This window comes from Molothrus aeneus, chromosome 3 (genome assembly GCF_037042795.1).
Source record: "Molothrus aeneus isolate 106 chromosome 3, BPBGC_Maene_1.0, whole genome shotgun sequence".
NCBI classification, from domain to species: Eukaryota; Metazoa; Chordata; class Aves; order Passeriformes; family Icteridae; genus Molothrus; species Molothrus aeneus.
In genome coordinates, this window is record NC_089648.1 from 60291378 (window position 1) to 60308805 (window position 17428).

The 17428-nt window shown below is 37.1% G+C and overlaps 1 protein-coding gene across 2 annotated transcripts in view; it reads left to right on the forward strand.

Annotated features, from left to right (window-relative positions):
• Positions 1–17428, forward strand: part of ECHDC1 (ethylmalonyl-CoA decarboxylase 1) — a 42008-nt gene that overhangs the window by 9200 nt on the left and 15380 nt on the right. The window contains exons 1-4 of one of the 2 annotated variants that reach the window (XM_066545768.1): positions 166–249; positions 3088–3230; positions 8075–8127; positions 10143–10223. In XM_066545768.1, coding sequence (XP_066401865.1) covers positions 3093–3230; positions 8075–8127; positions 10143–10223 — 272 coding nt within the window. In that variant the 5' untranslated portion in view covers positions 166–249; positions 3088–3092. Of the gene's footprint in view, positions 1–165; positions 250–3087; positions 3231–8074; positions 8128–10142; positions 10224–17428 lie in introns of those variants that run through there. The other variant, XM_066545766.1, reaches the window with a different exon arrangement.

The window sequence follows — 17428 nt, forward strand, 5'->3', positions numbered from 1 at the left end:
TGTTACAGATCCTCATTAGCATATAACAAATGAGCCATGGGATCAGGCAGTTCTGTTTTAAAGTAGTGTGTAGAGAGCTGTACTCTATTTTGCTAGGCAATAGCTACAAAAAATTCCTCAGGCAGATCTTGCTGTCAATTCAAGAGATGCTGCTTCTTTCTGCTGTACACCTCTGCTAGAGACCTTTGTTTTCAAGGGAGGGAGAGTAGAAGCAAAATCAGGCTGATCCCTTTGCTGCTGCAGTGAATGGTATGGCATCTTAATTTATACTGATCTTAATTTCATTTTTAACATTATTATTTGTAAAATGTAGTTGCTGAGAAACTACCAGGAACTTAATCCTTTGCCTTCAGTTGTGTATCAAATAATGCTCTTCAAGGGGCAGGATGGGGTGTGCTACCCCTGAATTGCCTCAGCAGAACTTGGTTGACTTCATCAGCCAGAGCCTGCAGATACAGCTACCTCCCCATCAAATTCTGTTGATTCTGTGTCTCAGAGCTTCTGAATAGTGGCAGATGTGAATTTATATATCCATGCATGCTCCCTCTAGAAAGCTGCAAAACATTATTAAACTGTTGAGGGAAATTCTATTTTCCAGGCATTTCCTTTACACAGCAGTTTTTTATCTCAAAGGAATTATGTTTATTCTAAGCTTGAGCAACTCCTGAAATCAAAAACAGAACAGAATTGTTGGCAAATTGCTAATGGGCGATATGGAGATTGTTATGCCTTTTTTCTCTTCTTAATTGGAATCTAATAGCCACCTGTTTGAAATGGCCTCTCTGGAAACAAATGCTAATATGTCAGTTTAAGTCTGATAGAGCCAATTTCAGCAACTCAGCCTCTCACTGAACTAAACTTGAATGTAGTTTAAAAGAGAAGAAAGCTGGCCTGTAGGAATTAGAAAATAATGATGATAGTTTTTATTTTCTAGAATTTACTTGAAAACATTTATGCTCAGATTATAATTAAAATGCAAACAAATTATTTATTATTAATTCTGTAAAGAGCATGAACTTAGTGGTATCACATACTGAAAGACTAAGATTGGCAGAATGAGGATTTGCTTTAGTGTTGTGCCTTCTTCATTATGTCAAACATCAGGAAATATACCTGTTGGTAAAATACTAGTTCAGTGTTGTCCGGAATAGAAAAGAGCCTCTCACAGGAGGGTAGAACAGGCTCTGGCCAGTGTCTTTTATCCCCTGCTATTGCATGTAACAAGCTCATATGGATCCTGCATTTTTTCAGTTAACTTGATTTTTTTCTTGGAATACTCTGTGGAAAGACTCTTCAATACCTCACTGCTTTGCCTATTAAAAGAACCACAAACAGTGGTTCTGCTGTATTTGACTCTAGCAATGCTTGGATGCCATCCCAAATGCCTTTCTGTTAAGAAGATTTAAGAAGGAAAATATGCAAGAAGTGCAATCCACAGAGTTAATGCACACCTGTTTGAATGGCAGCATTTGCAGAAAAGTTGAGTGTGCCACCAGGCTGGAAAAGCATTTCAAGTGAAGACCCACAAAAATCTCATCTAGGCCGAGTTCTGCTCAGTATTTTCATTCTTGGCTTGGATGATGAAACAGAACGTGAACTGCTGAAATGGTCACATGACCCCATATTAGGAGAGCTTGCAGAATTATTTTTTGGAGTAGAGGAGAGGCATTCAGTGATCTTGATTAGCTGCTGCAAAGAGCTCAAGATCAACAGGGTGAAATTCAGTGAAAACAAATGTAATGTGCAACATACAAAAAGCATGACCAAGTTATAAATACAGAAGGGAAAGCAACTGGCAAAACTGCTGGGATTTTTTAGAGGATCATAGTAGGGACTTGACAGTGGGTACAAAAAAACCCAACTCTATGCTATTCTGGTATATAATATGTAATATATATAATATGTAATGTCCACTTGATTATTGGCTACCTCAGAAACATTGTCAAACTGTGTTATTGTAGTGTCTGACACCAAGCCTAAGGGATAAATACTTGACTGAGTGCTCACTCTTGATGTGGGACTGGGAAGCTTACTTCATAATGTACTGTAAGGAAAAAAAACATAAGAAAGAAAACATAAATGTCCCCTAGACTAGCTGCTAATGGGAGATTTCAGAAGAGGATGAGTCATGTGCATGCATGCATAGGGTTAAAAAAGCAGCACTGTTGGCAGAGGAGAGAGTCCTTGAAAGTATTAATCAAAAGCACATTTCTTTCTGAAGAATGTAGCCATGTCCATCTGAATTCTTGTCAAAGAAGGGTAAAGCTGAGAGTGTCATCAGCCCGTACTCTGCTTTCTGAAATTAGTTTCTGTACATGTTTTCTCTTAAGTATATAACTGGACAGAGTCATAGGCATTCAGAGAGGAAGAGCTTTGAATTAATGCAGGTACATTCCATCACTGTGGAAGATGCTGCTGTCTAGGATGAGCTCTAGAAACAGGAGTTTGTAGAGTTCCATGTCAGGAAGGGTACTTAAGCAAATGTGATGTTTATGACATTTTATGATGAATTGGATGTTTAAACAAGGAATAAAAATCTAGTACTGTATGATGATATGCTCTATAAAGAGAGTCTTTTTAGAAGGGAACCTTTGTTAACATTGACTGGTTGTGCCTTGAGTCCACCTGGACACGATTCTTTTCTATTCTCTGTCAATTGTTTGGGCAGAGAAGAATGTCAGTAACTTCAATATGACTAGTTGGACAGATCTGGATGGATAAATATAAATTCATCTGTCCTGAATGTATGCAATTGCAAGCAGAAATAAATGAGGCAGAGGATTTTGTTTGTTGGTTTTGTTTGGTTTTGTTTTGGAGCTTTCTTGAGTATAACACAAATATCCTTCATATAGAATATCCTTTGGAATTTTGGGAACTGCATACTTGGAGAACAAATATATGCCAGTGATTGTGTGCAGGATTTAAGATGATACTTTCTGTTGTGATTTTAAGCCCATCACTTATTAACTGTATTTACTGTACCTGCATTAACTGTAACTTGGTTTTGCTAGTGGAAAATGTAACAAAAAAACATGATGGTGATAATAATTTCCTGTTAAAAATTTTGTTTCTCCCCTCTTGTGGCAGGCACTATGATGGTAGAACTCCAGGAGAGGGTAACTGAACTGGAAAACTGGAAGGATGGCAAAGGTCTTATAATCCATGGTGCAGGAAATACTTTTTGCTCAGGATCTGATTTGAATGTTGTCAAAGAAATATCCAATTCCCAGGCAAGTATTAATACGCATTAAGGTTTTGGAGAAAATTAATTTTTTGAGATTCTTTTTAGACAGAAATGTTGCACTACACTTCTGCAACTTTACATACAGGTCACAGAATGGAGTTTTAATGGTCAAAAAAAATGCTGTCAGCTCCTTCAAGCTGTGATTTAAATGTTATTGTAAATGATTCATAACTCTAAATTCCTACACTAGATATTAATTTTAGCCTTTTCTTTTAAAAGTGTCATTTCAGTTTCTCACAGCAGTATATGGTGAATTTTCATGTCAGATAAAATGTGCTTCTGTAGTTTGACCTTTAGAAACAGATGAAAGTAATAATTTCTCATATTCTAAAGTAAAAAAAAGAAATTTAGAATGGCTGCTATTAGAGAAAGGTTTCTATTTTATCAAAACTGTGCTTGGACCTGCATGAAATGGAAGAACAGATGCAGTTCTTGTGCTGTACTTGAGTCATGTGAGTCTTGTGTGTATCTATGAAGTTGCAGAGCTTGGGGTTTGATGGCAATTTTTTGCTCATGCCACCCATTGGACAACTGTCACAGTTCCAACTGTGCTACAGTTCTTTCTGTGGGTTAGTATGTGGATTTGGCAATGTGTGTAATAGGACTTTGCCAACTGCCAGGGAAGAGGGTCTTCCTGTGCTGCTCTTAGACCTGGTTTGCAGTTGTGGTAAGTGCCAATCCTGGTGCTTTTTTGTGGCCACTGCAAGTTTCAGGGTTTAACCATGTAAATGAAACATTTAATTGGCCCTTCCAGTATGACTATCAACACAAAAACTGGTTAATCTGATATTTGTCTTTAGTGATGATTTTTTTTTTCTGTTGATAAAACTAAATATCATAAACCCCACAATGTCTTAGATTTTATTTTTGGCCTTGTAAAATAAAAAGGACAGTCCAGTTTTCAAAGGGTATAGGACACTTTGTTTCCTTTTGGGAACACCATAAGAGAGATGCTTTTCTTAATACAGAAATGTCATGCTTTATAGTTAGTTAGTTAATCCACAGTTAATGGATTTGGGGGACGTTTTCATCTGGATATGTTATAAAAACTGGCAATTTAAAAAATATAGATGTAGATGTGATTTTTTTCTGAATTGATCTTTTTTTGATCTGCAATTTTTAACTTCTTTGAGCATTATACCAACAGAAAAGGAGGTGAAGCCAAGCAAGGTCAGTTCTTTCCTTATTTGCAGTCTAGACTTTCCTTCAGAGTTCTGCATTCAGTAAATCTCAGTGATTCTGCTTCCGTACATTTCGTATTCTCTCTTTATGCTTATACAAATTACTTGGAGCCACTGCAGTGGCAGAGAGGGCTCTTGCAAGGACTAGGTTTGATAACAGATACACTGGACAGAATGAAGTGTGTATGTGTTATAACTTTGTTGAGAATTCTCTACACATTATTTAGATCTCATGCTAGTATTGAAATTAAAGCCTGAGTCACCAGAAATGCTCCAAGAATAGTTAAACATAGTTGCTTTTCTATTTCCATTGGAGAGTTCAAGCTATTTATCTTTTACTGAGAGTTTCTTTATAGTAGCTCCTAAAGCATCTGTTTGGTGGGATTTAATAGTCTTTATTAAATAAAGCTTTACTAGAATATAGAATAGCATTTGCTGTTCTTCAGTCTTACAGAACTCTTCTCTCTAACTTGACGCAGATGAGAGTGTTTGTCTGGTTTCAGGTTTAAGTTTTCTGTCCATAGGCATCTTCAAGGCAAAATCATAAAAAAAAAGGGTGAATAGCTTCATGCCTGAACTGGTATGTCTTTCACAGTATCACAGAATATTCTGAGTTGGAAGGGACCCACAGGGATGATCGAGTCCAACTTTTAAGTGAACGGATTGGACCCACAACCTGTCGTTATTAGCACCACGCTCAAACAACTGAGCTGTCCTTTACAATTTTTTCCAAGGCTGCTTTAGCCCATATCTTTTAGTAATTGCAGAAAACACTTTAATTTTATCCAACCGGTTGGTTGAGGGAGGACTGTGTTTTTCATAATTTTCGGTACAGTTTGCTTTTCCCTGTGGTGCAGAATCGGCAGAATAATGGCCAAGAATGCTGAAGGATTTTCGTGCCCCCTAGTGGCTCTTTGTCCTCCTCTCCCATTTCATTCCTTTCCTCTTTCTTTGTCCACCTTCTCCCATGTTCAATTGTTCCTAACTCTGAAGCAAACCTAGGTCCCCTGCCTGTTTTTCTTTTTTGAGTGCTAACAGTACACCACCAAATCACAAAAGGTAAATGAATAGTGGAATTTAAAATAAAAAATATTTTTTCCTTCTGTCTTTATAAGGCTTTGTAAGCTGTTCCCAGAGCAAGAACCTCATTCTGGAGTGAGACTTGAAAAGTTGCCTAGCTGAAAAGCAAGAATAGCTCTTAAAGCAACAGCTCACAGGAAGAAGCACAAAGGATAATTTTGCTTTCCTTGTCCCTGTCTAGAAGCCCTAGGACAGAGGTTCCCAAACATAAGCTGTGGAGGGAGGACTTTGGAGCAGTTGGAGATAATATGTAAATTATGTTCTGTCTGTAGTGCAAATGGATTCAAAGCTCTTGCAGCAATAAGAGTCAGCATTACAGTTTTCTACTTTATGAAGGTGACTTTCTTCTTCCCTGCCTCTCCTAGGCCCACACCAAACTATTAATCTTTTTCTTCCATGTGTAGTGCATTTTACTGCATTTTACCTCCCTTTCTGCTAGTTAGATATCTTCTTATTTCAAGGACAGCATTAGAGCTGCAAATATAATTATTCTACTAGATTGCAGTGAACACTCTTAGTCAGAGAATTTTATCTGAATAGTAGCCTTATTTTTCTTGTCAGGAAGGTTTGAAGGGTTTATTTGCCAGGACTCAAGCAATTGCTTTTTTTTTTTTCCCTTGGTTTGTTTTTTTTTTTTTTTTAAGGAGTGTTTTCTGTGCAGTCATTTTTTCCATGGGATACACAGTAATCTCTCTACCACCTGAGAGAATGAAGACTTTATTTTTGTCTGCTCAGACATAAATGCATTTTTCAAGTTTGTCAGTTTGTCTGTTCTGGAATTAATCTTTAATTACCATTTTGGATTTTGTCATGAGTTGAGAAGGCCAGTTTGAATGCAAGGATTCTGCTGTGATGAAGTGAAAAATTGTGTTCTCTGAAGAGCTTTTGTGCAACTTCATCCTGACAGTTGTAATATGGGAATTGTGCAAGTCTGTGTCTGAGAATGGGTACCTTGTATGTTTGTGTGGCATTTGAACTTAGCTACTAAGGCAGCTATCACAAAGGGTTTGAATGTTCTTTAATTTGAAATAGAAATATTGCAACTGTTCTTAGGGGGTGTAGGCGATGGCTACAGTGATAAGTAAAAGCCTTTTTATAAATCGACAGGTGCTAAAATTTTCAAGCAGCCCTTTAGTGCAGTAAAACTAACTACACTGGTTCTTGTGTAACAATTGTCATGGCACTCACATCTGCCAGAGATGTGCACCTAAACATCATAATGCTGGTTGGCTTTGGGCAGAGTAGCTCTTGGGAATACACAACTAAATGGATAGTAAATCACCTGAAATTGGCCTACTGTTATTTCAAGGTTCTATTCCAAAGATGTACTGAAGACTTACTGCATATATTTTCTTTCCCTGAGTCAGAGGCTTTTAATTTAGGCAGGTTCTCTACATTGCCAGCTTTTGTAAAACTGTGTTTTAGAAATTAGTAAATTCTGGTAAAGAGATGTTTGGTTTGGTTTGTTTGGATTTTTTTTCTTTATTATCTGAAAGATGTGCTGAAATTTTTACCTACTGGTTTTTTATTTCTGCAGTGTCCAAGCATAATGTTTTCCTTTTATCTGGGATAAATAATATGTGTTGTTCAGTTCAGTATGTGTATGAACATGGTGCTTCTAGATTATTTAGCCCAGTTACTTGTCAAGTTCCTGATTAATTCTAGATGTCTGAGAAAGAGCATAACAACAGAGAGGGCAGATAGATAATGATTTTGTCTCAAAATATTTTCTTAGCTCCCAGCAACTTGTGACTAAGACTTCTAGAGCTGGAGGTGTTGCCTTCTATGTAGAAATCTTTTGTTGATGTTCCTGTTATGAGTTTATGCAGTTGTTCTTGAAATCATGTGGAGGGTGCTGTCAAGTGTTCCACATTTTAACTACGTGTTGTAGGAATAAATATTTGTTATGAACGTATTTTTTTTGGAGCTCTTTAGTTCTTGTACTAGATGAAAAGTAAATGATTGTATTTTTTTCACTGTTGATTGCAAGGAAGTGTAAAACACAAAGGATGTGAGACATAAGAAGAATCTTCTTTCTGGTTTGTTTTTTAATTTGTTTCAGTGTTTTGTGGTTTGGTGTTTTTAGTTTCCTTTTTTTAGCTGAAATGCTTTTGGCCCAAACAATAAAATATTAAATTGGTAAATTGTATCTTGTCTAAAACTTTATGGATTTGGGACAGTAAAAAGTATGTAGTGCACTGTGACTTTGTACAGAATTTAAAAACTCATATTTATGTGTGTTCAACTTGAAGTGAGAAGAGGAAATTAAGAGGAAACACAAAAGTTTCACAACATAGAAATTCAGTATTGCAATTACTTTAACAGTGGCTTGATTTTAACTGAAATTTATATAAGTCAGTTGAGTTCTGATTTTTTTTTTTAACCTGATTTATACTAGGTTTTCTATTTGTGCATAGCAGGGTTGGGCTAGAATTTGGGCAATATGAACCAGAGACAAAACCCAGCTGAAGTAAATATAAAGAATGCTTACTCCTGTTTGCTTTGTCTGTGTGTTTAATTGCTTCACATTAGGATCACATAACATTTTTTAATTTCCTATTCATTGTAGGATGGGATGAATATGTGCATGTTTATGCAAAACACCTTAACCAGGCTTATGAGGTAATATATTTTATTTACCCATTTATGAAGTAATTATAAGTATCAGAATGTATTTTGGCTAATTCTTTAATGAGATGTTTAAAGATAAATATGTATGTATGTATGTAAATATGTATGTTATATATGTAATTTTGAATCCCAGACCTTGTATTCACACATGTTAATCAGGTAGGTATTTATGGATTTAAATTAGACCTTAACATTTTGCAACTATTGCACTTTCCAGAGATTGGAACAGGAAAAAAAAAAAAACCCAGGCTTATATGTGTAGATACCAAGAATTAAGGAAATACCAAGGAGAAATACCAAGAAAATATTAGGAAATACTAGGAGATACCCAGAATTAAAGAAATCTAAGCCTTCACATTTTCTGAAACTCAACCTCTCTAACTCATTGGAAATCGGTAGCTCTTAAATAACAAGCAGTAACAGGTTATGCAGCCTACATAGGTAACATTTATTTGATATATTTATTAAATCTTCCCACTTCACAAGAGGAGTGTGTCAGTTCTACCATCTGGTAATTCTGAAAACAACACCCTTTCCTTTAGACTTAGCTTCCCTTTAGAAGTCACGTTTCCATTAAATCCATTTGTGGTAGAGTCTATGTTTTTTCTGCTTAGAGCTCTTTGAAGATGAATATTCTTTATTTTCAAATATTCATTCTTTTCAAATAATCTGTATGAGAAAATGTTATGAATTAACATTTTTTCTGTAAAATTACCCAGGAGACTGGAAACTTACATTAGTAGTATTGTAAGGAATCCTCAGGAAGGATTGGAAGCCATTTGCATAAGCTTGTCTCCATATAATCGATATTGATGGGGCAAAGCTAAGAGGAGGAAGATGTGTGAAGATTAAGTCCCCACCTCAGGTGTGTAGACTTAGTGTATCTTTAAGCCATGGTTCAGGGGGAGCACTGAGCTGCTGTCCAGAGACATCTGTTGTAGATAGGATTAGTCTCCCTCAGAGCTGAGGCTGACTGATCCTGAGAGAGGTGCCTCGAATGGATTAGAGTGTGGATGTAGCAATCTTGGACCCACATCTTCTGCTTTCTCATAAAGCACAGGAAAAATGACATTGCCCTCTTCCAGTGGGTTCTCTTGTGTCATGTATTGTATGAACTGTGCTGCAGCTTGTAAGGGAACTTGGGAACTTGTAAGGGATGTCAGAAAGTGTTGGTGCTTCTGTTGAAGGAGAACTAAAACCAAACATGTGGTTATGATTAGGATGCTGACTTCTGAATGTGGTTTGTAAACTGCTCAAAAAGCTAAATGTCTCTTCATAGTAAAAGATGAAACAGCTGTATTAATGTGCAAATTCTGTGAGTAACCAGCTGCCTTCATTTCTTAAAGAACTTGCCTTATCCTAAGTCACTGCTCATTAGTATTCATTTCACATCAGCAGTGGGGAAACTTTTCCTTTCCTCTGTCCTTTGAATTACCTTGAACATGATTAAATACCTTGAACATGATTAAATACAACACCAACAAAGGTAACAGATTGCTGCTTTCCTCAAAAGGTTTTGTCTGCAAAAAAAGTTTTGTTGATGACTGAGATAGTAGCACTGTTTGAAGAAGCTGCTGAAGCTGTCATGGCAAATCTCATTAATTTTAGATAACTCAGCCCTTCAGTTCTTTCTGTCTTTCTGCTGCTTTCTGTGGTGCAGTGGCATAGAGTAGAATCTTGTGTTGCTATCCTGTCACTCCTCACAGGTAGTCGTTTTAGATATATTCTAGAGCAGGTATTTTTCATAACATGTGTTTTTCAGTACATGATCTTTATTTTGATTCCATTTAAAATATCTGGGATTCTGTATCAATTATGCAATTGTAATTTTGACATAAGTGGAATTGGTGTTGTGCCAATTGCCCACAAAAATGTAGTTATTTGATTAAATTGAAACAGTATATTTTTCTCAACTTTTACTGTAGAAATGGTTTTGTTGAATTGTTTTTTTTTAATTTCTGAAAGGCTAAAAGCATGAATTTTGCTTACTGAGGTCTCTTGTGCAGGTTGCCTTTGATCAGTGTTGCACTAGTTCAAGGAAAAGCTTTTGGAGGAGGAGCAGAACTTACCACAGCATGTGATTTCAGGTAAGGCTGACAAGTGTGTAGCTGTTATGTTCAGTCAGTGATTTAATGACTGTACCATGAGGTAGCACTTCTACCAGGAGTAACTTTCCTGGGTTCCAAGGCATTTGCAACAAGATTTTGTCATCAGACTTCACAGGAAGAGTTGTGGTTTCTGTCAGGTTATGTGGTTTGAATCACTGTGTAAAACAAGAGCAGTAGGGAACTTTAGCAACTGACTGTTCTACACACCAAGTGTGTCCAACTCACCCCTGAATGAGAGGTAGGAGGCTTGCAAAATTGTGTATCTCCCTGTGTCTCTTTTTGTGAATGTCGTAAATAAAAATAAATAAATATGTTCATTACTCTTGTATTTCTTGTTCTTTGTTTATTATTTGTAACGTAATTTTGTGCTGCGCAGCTGTTTAAACAAGAATTTGAGGTGCAGAGTAAACAAATGAGGTTTCATCCCTGGTTTTTTTTACATGCAGGTGCAGGGATTTGTTAGCAGAAACAACTGGCAAAAAAAGGAGTGCTTTAATTAAACAGGCAGAACAGGAATGGGAAGACACTAAAGTAATAAAATGTCACTTTATATAAACCATTGCTAATGTGTAAATAGCCTACAGATGTAGCAGGATAAGCACAGTGGGCAGCATCTCTGAAAATGAGAAGCTTTTAGTGAGGTTTTCATCTAAGGAAAGGAAATGTGCTTTTGAAGAGGGCCTTAGTGCCTGAAGTGGGAAAGGAATTGCCCCAAACAAGCTGAAAAAAGGTACACTCAAAAGTAAAGTAAACTAGAATATTACAGTGCTGTTCCAGGTATCAAGACCAGGCTTTGGATAGAGGAGATGGTATCTGCATTGTCTGAGCCACTTGGAAGCAATCTTCCTTTGCTTTGAAAGTAGATGTGGCTGGATCTTTCTTCATCTCTGCTCAGCACACAGTGAGCTGAAGCCCTAGCTGTGATGTGAGTCCAGACTGTGTTACAAATAGCAGAGAGGCTCTGTGTTTGACAGCTGCAGTGCTGGCAGGAGAATGCACCTGGGAGACTCAGCAGACCTTTCTGTATCTGTGAGCCTGTCGACAGAAAGTGTTTCTTGTTATCGCTAAATAGGCATTTAGGGAATGGGAATATAATGAAATGGAAATCTTTTGGCTTTTTAAAATATGTACTCTCTACTTACACTCCAGCTATGCTGTTTTGACATGCTGTGTAATTATAGGCATTATCAAGTAGCTCTTATTTGCATGAATTGAGCAGCTGCAATTCCTCTCATGCAGTGCCATAATTTTCATAATAACTACAGCTGTTGATCCATCTTCCATTACTTTCTACACACCCATCCAGTGCAACTAAATAACAGCCATTCAGGAGCAGCAAATGGGACTTAATTAATAACAGCAACAAGACAGAGAAACATACTCTGTGCTGTTAATGCTCTTGAATTTGAGAATTTTGATACTGGTGGACAAAATTCCAGGGTTTTTTTGAGGACTGTAAGTAGATATTAGTGGAATAGGTATTCTTTCCACAGTCACTAGATGACAAAAGATGAACATGAGACAGAAATCAGAGATTTGTTTTCTTCATTGAATAATCTGTTTGAACGTTTTATTTTTAAAAAACAAAAATGAGTTTGTTGTGGTTGCTTTTAATTCTAGATTTTCAAATACAGTTCTGTTTTTCACAGTCTCTGTTTAAACTACCAAACTGCTTGGTTTTGGCCTGAAATATTTTCTTATTTTTATCTCTTTCACTTTGTACTACATTAACTATACTGATATAGTTTGAGCAACTCACTTAAACCAAAATGATCTAGGTTCCTCCTCTGAAATGTGGTCTGGCAGCATGATACATATCTCTACTAAAGTAGAGGTGTGGACAAGTCCAATTTTAAGATAGCTGAGGTGGTTTAAGATATTACTGATACATTCTTCCTGTAGCAGTTCTTGTGGCTAATTGTCTCAGTCTGTTTTAAGCTGGCTCTTTTTAAATTGGATTGGGGCTTGTGTGAACTTCGGCATGTTTATTGCTGAAATAAGGACAATGATAAAAAGTGAAAGCATCTGACACCTTTAATCTAGAGGAAGAGGTTTTCTCCAAACATCTTCTTCAGTCTTAGCTGTTTTATGTGTTGCTGCAGTATGGCTCTCCAGAAAAGCAGTATCCTTATAAAGATCATAAACATGTTACTGGAGGAAAAAAAAATCAGACCAGTCCAGACAAGGGCAAGGTAATTTATTTCCTTTCAGACTTTTTCTGATATGAAAATTGGAAAGATAAAGCTTCTGACACTAGAATTATTCATCTCAATTATTACTACATTACTCAATTAAAACTGGGTAATGTAGAAGGGTGCAAGTATGAAACTTGTTCAGACAGCTAAGCATTTTAGTAATATTTTCAAGAAATACTGACTTTTTCAATGTGCCACAGTTGAGCACATGAAGGTGGCTCGCGTTTTCTGCTGCCAGATGTTAATGTATTTTACAGCTCTGCATGACACTGTAGCCATTTCAGTAAAGTGCAGAAGTGAATGTGATGTCGGATTTACTGATGGAATTTCACAAATAATTGATGTGTCTGCTTTGGGTTCCTTTATGCAGAAACTTGAAATGTGTCTTGTACTTACACAATGTGCCAAGGCAAGGAGAGCAGATTTGGCAGGATTGGTTGAGGACTTTGGACAGGAAAACAGGAATGGTCTTGGATTGTTGGACAATAAGCTGACAGATACGGGCAAGAGACAGTTAGTAATTAATCCTTTTGTGCAATTAGCAGATCACAATAATCTCTGAGTGCAGTCACTGCAATGCGCTACCAGATAATAGCCAGAATAACTAACTTTGAATTCTGAGCTGTCTTGTCTTCTATTGCTTGTTGGTGCCTTTGAGAAATCTCGCTGGGACAATGTCTGTGTAGGTCTTCTACACACAAAAATTTGGTCCTACCTCGCCTGGCAAATGGACTTCCATTGTATCTGAGTGCTTCTGAGACACAGAGTCTCTTTCCCCCTACCTCTTTTTTCCTCTCTAATGCTGCTGCAGTCCAAGTAGAGGTGTGTCTGTGTCCCTGCCATGTAAATCAAATTTAAAAGTTGGTGTCTTGAGGCAGAGGTTGAGAGTGCAGAGATGGAAAACTGCCCATTTCTCATATCATTGATCTCAGAATGGGCTTGTAGATAGAGACAGTAGTGATTTCCTTTTCTTCTTTAGAAAATAAATTCATGAACTATAGTTTCTTCAGCTGTAGTTGATGTTGCACAGTTAAATTGCAAAGGGCCAGTTTCATTACTGTTATAAGTGCTGAGCTAACTATTAGCTAATGCTAATAATATTGTATTTATCAAATTGGCCTTCTTTCATTTTAGCAGTGTGTTTTCTGTATTTCTGTGAAATATGTAGGCATGCTTAGTATTACATTTTAAAGTGTTAAATATGTTCCATGAAACACTTAGTAAGAGAAGAAATGAAATGTTATTAAATAGCTTTTGGTGTGTGTGTTCCTGTGATAATTTATGTTTATTTGATTCTACAAGTTGTATTTAGAGCATTAAATGCAACATATAGGAAGTCAAAGCAACAGAAGATAATCTAGTCTCTGCATAGATGTAGCTACACTATGACCAACTTTTCAGTTGTTTCACCTTTCAAAAAGGAGAAGTGGAGGAAGCCATAAAGACTTTCGTTTTCTGCTGTAAACTTTTTCAAAAATAGGTTTCAGAACATCAGAGCACAGCACATGAGCTTCTTTGGAAATCTTTTACTCTGTACAAGGACTTGTGCTTTTAATTTTATCAGGAGGAACATTTAGGTGCACAAGATACCACTGTTTGAAATAAGGGTGCTTCAGGACATAGTAACATTTTTTATTGGGTAGAGCCTGATAGGATGTAGCAACATGGGGTTCACATATTCATGAATTATTGCAGAGTCCAGGCTCACAAAGCACTTTTCATTCATATGACTGTAACATTGCTACATATCATCAGAGAAGAGTCAGTAGCCAAATCTGAGTGGTTTCTCTGTAGAAGCCTAAAAGATAAGGGACTTAAATGTGTGTGGTTCAAAAACTGATAGCTGGATATCCATGGAACCAACCAAGAATTGTTGGTAATAACACACTGTGAGAAAGAACAGGATGTGGGTGGAGAAGAGGCCCATATAGAGTTAGAGCAGCACTTTTCTGGGACAGATGTCTTTGTTCTGGCGCAACAGAATAAGCACAACACAGTACAGGGCAAGTGCAGCAATGAGATTGAGAAATGGACATGCACTACAGATTATGACCATCAAAGACCCTTAAAGCCTCCAACCTATTTCCAGAAAGATCTAGAAGAAAGAACTGTGCATGATAACTAATTTGCATAGAAAGTGAGAAGCTTACCTCCAGAACAGGGTTAACATATCTATAAGAAGGTATCCCCACAAAGCCTGGGCATGTGTGCGGCCCAGGGCCCTGGATACTCCAGCTGGATCAGTGCTGGGGCTAGAACAGGTGATCTCTCTAATTCTCTTTCTTCCTTCCTTTCTCTCTCACACTCTTTAATTCATATCTGTCTCTCTCTTCCCTTTCACTCTACCCCTTATCCAAAACCCAGTGCTATATGCTTATGCTGGGAAGTCAGGGACTTGAATAACAATGTCCTTGCCAAGTGTGTAAATTATTAATAAAACTCTATAAGCTTTTGCAGAACCTCTGACTTTTGCCATTCCTTTCAACCACAAGCATCTATGAATCTTGGGTCTCCCTTCTCCTTAAGGGTGGGACACCACATTCTCACACCTTCAAGTGCTTGCTGTGTGGCATAGATCACTATTCTAAACTATATAAATTTTGGTCTCATATGTATATGTGTATATATATATGTGTGTGTGTGTGTGTGTGTGTGTATTTAAAATCTCCTGCAAATCAGTTGGCAATTTTAGAATTCCAGTGCAGTTCTACATCACTTCCCACTTTTAGAGCCCTGGGGGTTTGTTACTACAAGTGTCTGCTTATGATTTTAAAAGTCTCACATTGCCTACCTTTAAGAAGGCTGTTTTTATTTTTGACATGGTACATTTGACATCTGGTTAAGTTAAGCACTGCCAGAAATGGGCTCAAGAGCTTGCGTTATTTGCCTTGTATTTATGGGCTGCTGTTGGGGGTCTTTTACCAATTTTCATTTGGGATTGAATTTTGTGTGTTTACATTCTTTCAGGAAGAGGATTTGTAGATGTAGTCTACAATTAAAATTTACCACTGTTTGATTTTAGTAGAAATTTAAATAACATCAGCAAAGCATGAATTTGAGTTGATGCTTTCTTTCTGAAGTTGTCTTTTTGCAGGGATTTACTTCATTCTAGGTTTTTAAATTTGTTTTGGGTTTGGTTAGTTGTTGGGGTTTTTTTTTGCCTTTGGGAGGCAAAACTATCTTATCCTGGGTAAGTGAATTTTTTCTTATCAGCATGTGTCTATGTTTTAGACCACTTGTACCATGCAATCTTACATCCTTTCTGTTGAACAGTCCTGCCTGCAGCTGATAAAATGTACTGCATGATAATAATAAACAGAGATAGTCCAGATAATGGAAAACTTAGATAAGGCATATTTTAGAGAATATAGGTCTAGACCCATTCTGATACTTGCTGATACCCTGAGCTGTTAATTCATCATAGAGAAGTATTTAAGTGTCAAAGAATTTGAGGAAAAGAGTACAAATGCACTGGAATTCTCCATTCTGCTTTCATCTGCAAAGTGACTAATTCTCAGTAGGGGTAAACTGGCCTTTGAGATTTTTGAGTTTGATGCATAATTTCTGATCTTCACTACTATTTATATATATATAGATATTATCAGATAGCTCCACAAATTTGATGATATAAAGTGTGAGAAGCACTTATATATTCCAGTCTGTTGGTTTTGAGGTGAGGTTATACTGAGCTGTGGCTTCATGAGGACAGTGTCTGAACAGCTTCCTTGGATATGGGACGAGGGTGTCCCTGTTACATATTCTCAGCTCACTTCTTACCTCTGGTTTGCCAAGCACCAGTGAAGATGCCTGTATGAGTCAATTATCTCACTGAAAAGTAACAGGAAGCCTGGATTTTTCTGTTTTGAAGTTAACTAGAGTGACTTGTAAGGTCATATAATATTGGCTGGAGCCAGTGTAAGGGAGGAGTTAAGTCTCTAGGAGATGGCAAAGAACCCAGGGGGTGAGAATACAATCTACTCCTTTTGGCTCAAGGGAGATGTTAAATACCCTCAGTTTCCCTTGAAGCCACAGCTTTCAAGTGCCTAATTTTGCACTGGATCAGCTTCCAGAGAATGTCTTCCTGACTCCTTCTTAGCTCTTTCATATTTCAGCCCTGTCATGTGCTATTGAAGGACTACAAGAAAGAACTCTTCCTCTCTGTATCACTCCAAGGAGCAGTATAGTTAACCTTGTAGATCTCTGAAGGGCAATCATCCACATCAGGGTTACTGTGCATTGAAATGGCCCATGTTCCCAAAATAACTCCATTTCCCTGGGTGTAAGCAGGCGTTGTATAGATCTCAACCTACTTTCACTGTAAACATTGCCTTCAAAATTGCAATTTCCAGTCTTCCTCTTTAGCCTCCGGTTTTATTTTTGTCTCTGATCCAAAGCAACCCAAGGTCTTAGTGAAGACTTGGAGCCCTGCAGGCTGGACCTCTGTGTTCCTCTTCCTTCCAGATTTATGCAAAATTGTATGAAACAAGTCTGTAAACTGCTTGAACTTGTTAACCTTGGTGGCTTCAGCTTCCTACTTCCTGGATTCTCTAGTCAGTAAGAAATTAATTACTCTGTTGTGACTTGGAAGTCTCAGTAAGAATAAATCAAATAGTAAATTCTTATGTTAAATAGATTCCTATTTTGCTTAAAGTTGTGTGTATAAGAACTTCTGCTGTGTCCATGGTCTGTTATTAGGTGTTATATTCCAGTCCTGTTTTGTGTTCTAATGATTCATATTCATAAACAAAAAGCAAATATATAGACTGAGGAAATGCCAATAATTTAAATCAGCATGGATTTGCATATGTGTGAAAGAGACAATGATTAGAAATAAAAACATAGTAGGGGAAATTATAATTTTGGCAATAATTGGTCACACTCTTAGGCATATCTGTGGGATTTGTTACAGTTTGCTGAAAATTTGCCTGCTTCTAGTCCAGGTAGTCTGAACATGGCATCAGTGATCTGAAGTTGGTTTGAGATCAGTAT